This window comes from Eptatretus burgeri, chromosome 15, assembly GCF_056783735.1.
Source record: "Eptatretus burgeri isolate ZD-2024b chromosome 15, Ebu_testis_v1, whole genome shotgun sequence".
In the NCBI taxonomy this organism is placed as follows: domain Eukaryota; kingdom Metazoa; phylum Chordata; class Myxini; order Myxiniformes; family Myxinidae; genus Eptatretus; species Eptatretus burgeri.
Genome location: NC_140975.1, coordinates 31,001,201 through 31,011,863, shown reverse-complemented (window position 1 = coordinate 31,011,863; position 10,663 = coordinate 31,001,201). Strand labels below are relative to the sequence as shown.

Here is a 10,663-nt window from a genome sequence, read left to right as displayed (position 1 = left end):
AAACAAAATGTCCATGAGAATGTCCATGGTGTCAGCCACAGTATGTGCCATGCTCTCCTCGGCGTCATCATCATCATCATCCACACTGGCATTCATTTGAGTGACGTCCTCATCCTGCAGAAGAAAAACACAAGAGGAGTTGCAGAGAGAGACTGCTGATGCTCAATTTGTACCCAATAGCCATGCTGTAGGCTCTGCTGAAGGCCACCCCAGTATTACCATGTTGAAGACCATTTCTCCGATTGTGTTGTTATCGTGACTTCGAGCAGTTTTTGCCATCTCCTCTGCCTCCTCTATATCCAGCCGTGATGCGCTCACCTGAATATTTCATCAAATATTGGTACAGGCCCACTCTCATCTATCACTCAATTTGTTCAAATGTCAAACATATTACTTACATCAAGCTTCAGAATCTTCTCCAGCAGGAGCAGTAGAATGTCCTTGCGCAGGGCAGGCAGGTAAGTTGTCACTTGCAGCAAATTGTGCAAATAGCACTCCTGTGGATAGGTTGTGCAGGACAGCTTTATTGGTGTGAACTCGGCAAATAATCTTTCAGCATAAGATAGCAGAGAGTGGGAGCAGGAAAGATAGAGAGAGAGGTAGGGAGAAATGGAGAGAGGTAGAGGTAAAATGAGAGGGGTAGAGAGAGAGAGGGTGGGGTAGATAGAGGAGGAGGGGAGGGGGGAGAGAGGCAGGAGAAAGGAGGGAGGGGAGGGGGAAAGGAGGGAGGGGAGGGGAAAGGAGGGAGGGGAGGGAGGGAAAGGAGGGAGGGAGGAGGGGAAAGGAGGGAGGGGAGGGGGAAAGGAGGGAGGGGAGGGGAAAGGAGGGAGGGGAAAGGAGGGAGGGGAGGGGAAAGGAGGGAGGGAGGGGGAAAGGAGGGAGGGGAGGGGGAAAGGAGGGAGGGGAGGGGAAAGGAGGGAGGGGAGGGGAAAGGAAAGGAGGGAGCGAGAGAGCGAGAGAGCGAGAGAGCGATAAGAGGGGAAGAAGGGAAGAGGAGGGGAAGAGATAAAAGAGGAAGATGAGGAGAAGAGGAGAAAGAGGGGGAGAGATGGACACACACACACACACACACACACACACACACACACACACACACACACACACACACACACACACACACACACACACACACACACACACACACACACACACACGGACAGAAAGACCAGAAAGAGCAAATAGGCCGATGTCTGTAAGGCCTAAGTCACATTTGCCACGGCGGCCGTGGGGTCTCCAAAATCTACGGCCACTAGCAATTATACGGCGGTCAGTATTTCCACAGTCACACAATGTAGCAGTCACATATGTTTTTATTTTTCGGGGAGCCGCACGGCGTATTTATAAACTGTGGAGACCGAAAACGTGGGGGTGCCGTACGGTCTTTGATTTGATGTCGCACGGTGACCTTAGGGCGTTCCTGCGGCGGCCATAGAATTTTCAAGGCAGACGCAAGGTGCCCGGAAGGTGACCGCAGGGGGGCCCGAAGGCGAACGTGCGGCCAGACGGACGGTAACGAATGGGTTAATTTTTTTTTTTTTTTCGGCTTGTCGAATCGCTACGGCAAACGTAGAAATGAAAAAAAGTTATAACTCCGCGTTATAATTCCACGGCGACCTTACGACCTGTAAAATATAGCCAAACGGCATAGGGCCACCCTGAGGCCACCGCAGAAACTCTGCGGCCGCCGCACGTTTCTGTCAATTCAGAGGGCGTACGGCCGCCGTATCCTCGCCGTAGAGTGAATGTGACTTAGGTCTAAGGGAGCACAGACAAGGCCAAGGCCAGTGAAGGAGAGCAAAAGTTCACAAACAGAATTTGTATGACAAACTAGCCAGACATTTCCCTGGAATATGTAAACTTCAACATGCTTTCCCAGCCAGGAAAAATGCTCCTATACTACTCTGCTTCTTAAACAAAACATCCCAAATTAAATTCCATTTTCCCTGACAGTAATTACTGGGAGCCTCCATTAACAGTTCAAAATTGACAGTCTATGTTTTGGCATACTTGTGTGCGAGCAGATTTGGTCACAAAAGGAAACTTTTCCACCAGAATTGGCATCAGAAAGGTCGGTGCTCTATAAAACAAAAAAAACCAGCAGAAACAATATATTAAGAAACTAAAGAAAACAAAAATGCAAATCATGACTTTTATTCGGTGACAGTGCTGGGTCTCCAGAATCAAAATAAAGACCAAATACTGTACCATAGTTCCAAGAACGAAGCCAGTCAAAACAGCACGCGCGCGCGTACACACACACACACACACACACACACACACACACACACACACACACACACACACACACACACACACACACACACACACACACACACGTACTTACAAAAGCTATTTTATTTGAAGTTATAACCTCAACTTATAAGCAATTTACTGATTTCCCAACTGCCTGGATCATCAGCTGGGCACCATTTTTCATCGATGTTTCAACCTCCCATAATATCACTTCCAATTTCAGTCTGGTGCCCCCAATGAGGAACTGCACTGCTTAGACAATGAACACATCGTAGACAAGACAATGATGCCCCGTTCACACCACATTTCAAACCACGCTCACGAACCACAATTGCACCCCAAACTCGATTCCTTCCACCTAAACCACATGCTTCCTTCAACGTGGACGTAGAACTGGCAAGTCCCACAAAAAGGACCATTCTCCCATGATCTGTAGCACCATGCGTCATCCCGTTCCCAGCAACGTCACCAAAATCGTGACGGCACTCACTCACTGGAGGACTGATAAAATTGCGGAAAAACGGCAAGTCTCGATTAAGTTAGGAGCATTCTTGAGATTGACGAGTTGCTGGTGCTTTAGACAGAACAGTATGCAGGAGAAACCACTTCCCCCTCCCTGTGACCGTTCCTTGTGCCGAGCCAAACTGCACACCACAACCCCTCTCCCTTCTAACCCTCCCACGAGCTCATGCAGTTCATATGCTAGTGGTTATCAAGGTACTTCAAGAAAAAAATTATGCCTAAAGAAAGTCTACACCCCCTTTCAAAATTTTCACCTTTTGTTGCCTTGTAGCATTGAATTAAATTGCATTAAATCAGACTTTGTCCACCTTTATTTAAACATCATAACCCACAACTAAACTGGATGACCAAGCAAGGAGACTGATCAGAGAGGCCACCAAGAGGCCAATGGCAACTTTAAAAGAGCTACAGGCCTTTATGGCAAATACTGGTGACTGTGTGCATGTGACAACAATATCCCAAGCACTCCACAAGTCTGGCCTGTACGGTAGGGTGGCAAGAAGGAAGCCATGACTCAAAAAAGCCCACCTTAAATCCCATTTGAGGTATGCAAAAAAACATCACTGGAGATTCTGAAGCCATGTGGCTAAATGTTTTGTGGACTGACGAAACCAAGATGGAACTTTTTGGCCGAAATGCAAAACGTTACGTTTGGTGCAAACTCAACACAGCGCATCACCCAAACAACACCATCCCTCCTGTTAACCATGGTGGTGGCAGCATTATGTTATGGAGATGTTTCTCATCAGCAGGCACTGGGGCACTTGTCATGAAAGAAGGGAAAATGGATGGAGCAAAATACAGAAAAATCCCAGAGGAAAACCTGCTGCCCTCTGCAAGAAAGCTGAAATTGGGACGGAAGTTCACCTTTCAGCATGACGACCCGAAGCACATAGCCAAAGCTACACTGGAGTGGCGAAGGCACAAAAATAGAAATGTCCTTGAGTGGCCCAGTCAGAGCTCCAACCTCAACCCAATCGAAAATCTGTGGCATGATTTGAAAATTGCTGTCCATCAACACTCCCCATGCAACTTGACCAGTTTTGTGCAGAAGAATGGGCAAATATTGTCCAATCAAGGTGTGCAAAGTTGATAGAGACCTATCCCAACAGACTCACAGCTGTAATTGCCATCAAAGGTGCTTCCAGCAAGTATTAACTCAGGGAGGTGGATACTTATACAACCAAGATATTCTAGTTTTGTATTTTTAATGAATTTTCTGAAATTTGTCGAATTTGTTTTTCACTTGGAAGTTGTGAGTTACGATGTGTAAATAAAGGTGAACAAAGTCTGATTTAATGGAATTTTATTCCAGGCTATAAGGCAACAAAAGGTGAAAATTTTGAAAGGGGTGTAAACGTTCTATAAGCACTGTATATCGTACGCACAAAAATTTTGTGGGTGTAAAAAAAAAAAAAGATGCTTTGCTTTTGTCGCGGGTATAAACAGCTATGCAATCACGTACTGTATAACACAAAAGTGTGTCTGGCTGCTCAGCACCACTTAAAAGGTTACAACTCCCAGCAGGGCACCACACCGTGGAGCGAACACAGTATAATTCCACATTTGAATGCTGATTCAACAGAATCCAACAGATTGAACTCATGCTTTGAAATGTAAATTGACAAAAAAACAAACAAATGTCAACTCTCATCTGTGCTAGATGCAACCATCCATCCATATGTATATTGTCCTGTAGCTATGCGGCTCATCTGTGCTCGGACCATCCATCCATATGTATACAACAGTATTGTGCTATCGCCGTGTGGCTCATCTAAGCTAGATGCATCCATCCATATATAAATTGTTATAGCCATACAGCCCTTCTACGCTTGGTGCATCCATCCATATATAGCCATAGAGCTCCTCTATGCTTGGTGCATCCATCCATCCATCCATATACATATATTGTCCGTTGGCCGTAATGCTCTCATCTGTGCTTTGAAGGCAATGGTACATTCAATCAACTATTTCTTTTATTTTTTTTAAAGACAAGAACTTCTCAAACAGTGTCCAAAGTTAGGAAGGGTACAGCGTTTGTTTGCCCATTACCAAGCTTACAGTGGAACAAGACGAATGATGAACTGAATACCACGGTGGCAAATGTCAAACCCGCTTTTAACATCTGCAAAAGAAAAAGTACAGCTTTTAACAGAACAAGCACAGTGTCAAACATTCCATTTAAATTGTTCAGAAAAGGTCAAAGCATTCACTGCAATGTACCACCTGGATAATGATCCGAGTACTATTCTCATAAACAGAAAGCTTGGTTCAAGTGCCAGGTCCTGCGTTAATTTGCTTGGCTATCTATATATAGTATTGGAAATAATTATAGAAACATGCACACACGCATGCATACGATGAGGTATTGAAACTGATATATGTGCATATTAGACAATGGATTATTACAGATAATATACAAAAACACAATGAATACAATACCTTCTTCGCCCCATGTGTTTCCCCCCCTCTGCCTTTCTCAATTCCCCAATAATCCTCTTCATCAAACTTTAATTCAACAACCCCTCCTTCACCCATCAGTCCATTCCCCTCTCTTCTTTCCAGTTTATGAATGTGTAATGTTCTAAATATCTGACAACACTTTTAACAATTCATCAAAGATGTTTGGTTGCTGTTGGACTTGCTCAGTATCCGTATAACCCCATAGAGCCTCTGTGATGATCATATTAGGACTTTGTGCAGGCCAAGGCATCTTTGGGAGTGTTCCATCAGCTTCTTTACATTCCAGATAGTTTAATTCACATAGGTCGTATGTTTTGGGTCATTGTCATGTTGGAAGATTAATCTCCAGGCAATGACATTTAGTCCTTGGGGAATGGCATGATGAATGAGAACTCTCTCCATACCTGTCAATAAATATACCTTCAATTTTATTTGAATCTACCACATCCCTTGGCTGAGATGCATCTCCCCCACTTGTATTGATGCATTTCCATGCTTCACAGGAGCTGTTGTACATTGACTTGTTCCGCTCCCTGGTCCGCCTTCGCACAAACGGCCATTGATTTTGCAAAACATTTCAAAATTGGATTCATCTTAACAAAAAATAAAAATAAAAAAAATAAAGCCTCTTCCAGGTTTGGTCATCCCACCGTTTCATTTCTGCTGCTTATTTCAGCCTTTTTAGTTAGTTGCTTCTCCTCAGCAACACATCCATTGATACCACTTTGCGCTCATGTGTCTTGTTGTTCTCAACGAAATGTTAACACCCGTACTTTCAGCGAGGTCATTCTTCTAGAACATCGTCCATCACACAGAGAACATACCCTGGACACATCACTTTTGGACAGTATGGTCTTTCTTCCTCGACTGCTTTTATTCCAAACAATACCAGTTTTGTGGATCCTCCTCAGAGATTTCAATGCAGTTATTGCTGAAACACGAGGTCGGACTGCAATCTGCCGCATGGAGTAGCTTTCACTAAGAATTTGATTTTTGTCATGTGACATTTCCTTCCCAAGAGGCAGAGAATTCACGACACGAAAATGATATCACCACCTATACTTTTAGAGCCTTTCTGCAAGTGAAACCCGTTCTGATTGCTTGCATGCCAACAAATCAGTTTACTGGATCATCACATGACTGTACTATGGAGAATTTCATTTTTACACGAGAGTTGTGATTCCATCACATGTTATTTGCATTTTATACCCAGTTTTTCCTGTTTATATAATTATTTAGGATACCAAATTATGCACAAAAGACTAAATTAATTTTATTCCATGACAACCAACCCACTTCCATTCCCCTGTTTACCTTCATTGGATTTTGTTCCAGCCTCTAACCAAACCCTCTGAATTAATAATCATTGGAGGGATAAAATAATCAAAGCGCGTACGCACGCACGCACGCACGCACGCACACACACTCTATCAGCTGTTCCTAAAATATAATATAATTTAAAGGATTACTGGAAATGATGTTAATTTCATGATATCCCATATTCAACTTAATTTTAATTGTGAACCTCAAAACATGGTTCCCTGACCTAAAGTAATGTTATGTTTCTGGGGGAAGATGAAGGGATTTCATAGGAAAGATGGGATTGTATGGAGTTGTTCGGTCCATGGGCATGGAGAAGACGTCTCAATGTAACTAAGTAGGGAACCTGTGAGCTTAAATGTTACATGTCACTACACAGTGTGTGTGGGTGGTGAGGTGCTAATTAGATGGGGATTATGGACAATTTCCCCAGTATGTAACCACCCTTTGTGATTTTCCCTATGTTTTTATATTCCATGATCAGCAATAAAGGTGGGGAAGACGTCCTTTAAAACAATTACAACCGAACTTCATGAAACGACAGGCAAAAAGCCCGCCTTCAAAAGGGTGACAAGAGGTAAAGTCATGCCCCTGGGTTGACGATTGATGGGCCTGACGTCGAGGAACCAAAAGCAGGTTGGATGAGTGAAAGAACCACGGGAGGATTGGGAGGAGATTGGAGAGGACGTTGGTCAGGAGACGTCGTTCGTCATTGGAGATGGAGGATCTTGCTTTTTGCTCTCGAGACAGCGAAGACGGCACAATTATCGTGTTCATGCTGAGGAGCTTTTTGGCTCGGGTGGTGAAGCAGGACGCTGGCCTTTGCTCTTGGTTGGATCATGGGGAACGGACCCCAAGCCTCGTATATGTTACCGAGGGGACGGTGCCATTCTGTGCAGAGCGTGTCGGTGAGAACGATCGATGCACGAACAGCTGCGTGGGGACTCTGGGCCTTGGTGTTGAATTCAACGTTCCATGAAGATCGCGCCTGAACCAGAGACTGTATGGCGGTTCTTGGCGTTGGAGGCCATCCACACGAATTTCCTTGCGCAAGTCTTCCCGCCCGAGAGCGACGGCGCCATTTTGAGTGTGGTTACCCACTCGCTGATGAGGTTCCATATTCAAGTTGCAAGGACCTTCTCTGGACCAGAAGCTAAGTGCCGAAATAAAGAAGGAATTATTTTTTATTTGTTATCGGTGTGGAGGTGCCTCAATTAGATTTCGATTCAGTTTACCTCACGTTTTTCTTTCACTATTATAATTGAGTTATTGTCATTGTCCATATATGATTATTATTAAATTATTATTTGTTCTATTTTATTTGCTCGTGTTGTGTAACTGTTGTAGGTCAAGCAAAACCCTCGTGCTGCCGTCCTGGTGCAGCGCTTAACTATTTTCCCGCACGTACGTTAATCTCTGAGGGTCACGTGTTAGCCTCCAAAGGAGAACTGTTTGGTCATCCGTCCAGTTAGGGGTTAAACCCTCGTGGACAGAACTGGTGCCAGGAGTGGGATATGAACCTCCCCTGACTCCCTTGGGAGTATTGGACATGATAACTGGAGTCAGGTAGTGGGATTTTTCAAGCTATTGACCTCTGGCTCACAGCCAGCAGACATGAATATCACTGCCAAGGAAGTGAATCTCTACATGACCTCAACATCCTCACCACAAACAGGTACAAACAAGATAGCAGCATCGAAGACGTCAAAGAAAGCCTGGATCTTAGTTCAGACCCAGGAAAACTGTAATCCTAGCGGCTCCGACTCCTCATTCAGCACCTCGAGGGCCCCAAAAAGGGTATCCAGAGTTTCCGCAATGATGACTGCATCGTGTGTGAAATCAAGGTCAGAGATCTTGACATTCACAAACGATGCACCGCAACATTATCTCGACGACATCCTCCCCAGAATCCAGTCATTACAATTGCTGAAAGGTGTGAGGGACAATACACACCCTGACGAACTCCAGTAATAACTGGCAATAAATCGAAGATGGTATCACCACATTTCACAGCACTCTCAGTACCAAAGTATAGTTTAGACATCAGATTGATCAGTTTTGGTGGCATCCCACGAAGACCAAGAACCCTCCAGAGGGCATCCTGATTCACTGAATCAAACGCTTTGCAGAAATCAACATAGGCTGAGAGCAGCCCCTGTTGAAACTCTCACCTGCGTTCGGTGAGGATACCAAAGCCCAAGGACACGTCAATCGTTGACCTCTTTGGTGTAAAGCCCGACTGCTCTGGGCGCTCAAGCAGATGGTGGCGAACCATATCAAGAATTATTCATGCAAAGACCTTGCCCGGCACTCAGAGCAGCGTCACCCCTCGGTAGTTGTTGCAGTCCTGGTGACCACCCTTCCCTTTCCAGAGAGGGACAACAAGGCCCCCTCTTCCAGTCAGTTGGGATGATGCCTGTGTTCCAAACAGAGCACAGAACTACATGCAACAACATGAGTACAGCACTTCCACCAGCCTTGAGAAGTTCAGAATGGATGCCACAGATCCCAGGAGCTTTACCCCTTTCAACCATTTCACCGCAACCTGTGTTTCCACAAACGAAGGTGGATCACAGTTGATTGGAGGGTGAGGAATAGGGATAGGAACACCGCTGACATCCAACTCAACAGCTGGTGGGTCATCCTGGCTGGTGGAACAGCCGCTCAAAGTAACTGGGCCAGCGGGTCATCACTTCAGACGCCTCTGTCAAGAGCCCACCACCTTCCGCTCTCACTGAAGTACACCAATGAACAGGCTTAGAAGAACGCAATGCACAAATTGCCCTGAAAGCAGGACGAGTAGCACTTGACCACAGGTGATGCTCTACCCCCTCACAGATTCCTTGCACATAGGCCTCCTTGTCCACCCTCAGCACACTTACTGTTTTACGCCTCAACTCCCTGAACAGCTCAGCTCTGCCATTAAGCCTGGCCCTGCGACTCTGGTCAATGGTAACTAGTGTCCCTTGAGAGACAAAATTCTTCTTTGCCCTACGGTGAGTTCCAAGGCATCCACCGGCAACATCAAGGATGGTGGTCTTGAAGGCAGTCCACAACTCTTCAGAATTCCCAAAAGAACCCAGACCCCCAAAATCCCCACTCAGCCTGTTCGTAAACTCCTCAGCTACCCTCTCATCCTTGAGCTTGCCAACATCCAGGCTCGGCTGGGATGGTACCTTTCTCCCGGATCGTATGTGTGGGAACAAATTTGCAAAGAAAGGTGCCGGATCTGAACCCATGGATATCCCCACTTTCTGCTGGAGTATCTTGTCAAATGTAAAGAAAGAAAGAAATGTGGTGCATGCGCACACAATACACACACATACTTACCGACATCATCATCTTCGGATTCAGAACAATTTCCTGTTTTGGTCAAACAACGTTTACCTGCAAAAAGAGTTGGATCTTATAAAATGCTACACTCACAGGTTGAAAGGTCTTCTCTACATTTAGCACTGAAAACAACTACAATGCTTGTTCCAGGTAGAAGGTGTTCGATTCTTAATCTACTGCAACCTAACCCACACACTCCTTTAATCTGCAAGGAAGGAATTTTGGCAGGGTACTGGCACACAGTCATCTACTCTTTTTAAAGACATACTGCCCCCACCCCATGTGCAAGTAGGGTTCCCGAGCTTGCCCTTTGTCAATCAGCTCTTCGTAGAGCATATATGTTGAAATAAAACTTGACCATTTGAGACAAAGGCATTTAGACCCCTTGAAGTGGGAGGAATTTTTACACCCTAGGAATAAGTATCAACGTTGTCCAATGTACTCACGGCCAGTAAAGTTTGACACCAGCATGTTGAGGCATGAGCGCAAGTAAATGGTTTGAGCAGACACGAGGTTGGTGATAAAAGCAAGATACTCCTCAACGACATCCTTGCTTCTTGTAAGCCAAGATATGCGCTGGAAGAAAGAAAGGACAATGAACATTGGGACAGGAGTGGTACAGGATGAATGTGTGAGTGAGAGAGTGAGAGAGCGAGAGAGCGAGAAAGAACACATTGGACAACAAAGAACAACCACTTCTTTCACGTTTTGAGATGCAATGGGCTGCCTAAGGGGTTCTTCCTTGGCTAGGGGGTACAATCCTGAAGGGGTC

The 10,663-nt window shown here is 45.3% G+C and overlaps 1 protein-coding gene across 1 annotated transcript in view; it reads right to left on the bottom strand.

Moving 5' to 3' along the window:
- Positions 1-10,663, bottom strand: part of RRN3 (RNA polymerase I transcription factor RRN3) — a 40,100-nt gene that overhangs the window by 22,177 nt on the left and 7,260 nt on the right. Inside the window, exons 5-11 of the mRNA XM_085857210.1 lie at positions 10,338-10,467; positions 9,889-9,945; positions 4,837-4,900; positions 2,008-2,077; positions 399-497; positions 220-318; positions 1-114 (exon numbers count right to left, since the gene is read on the bottom strand). The exon at positions 1-114 is cut by the window's left edge and continues 31 nt beyond it. Of these exons, the coding sequence (XP_085713336.1) occupies positions 1-114; positions 220-318; positions 399-497; positions 2,008-2,077; positions 4,837-4,900; positions 9,889-9,945; positions 10,338-10,467 (633 nt within the window). The remainder of the gene's footprint in view (positions 115-219; positions 319-398; positions 498-2,007; positions 2,078-4,836; positions 4,901-9,888; positions 9,946-10,337; positions 10,468-10,663) is intronic.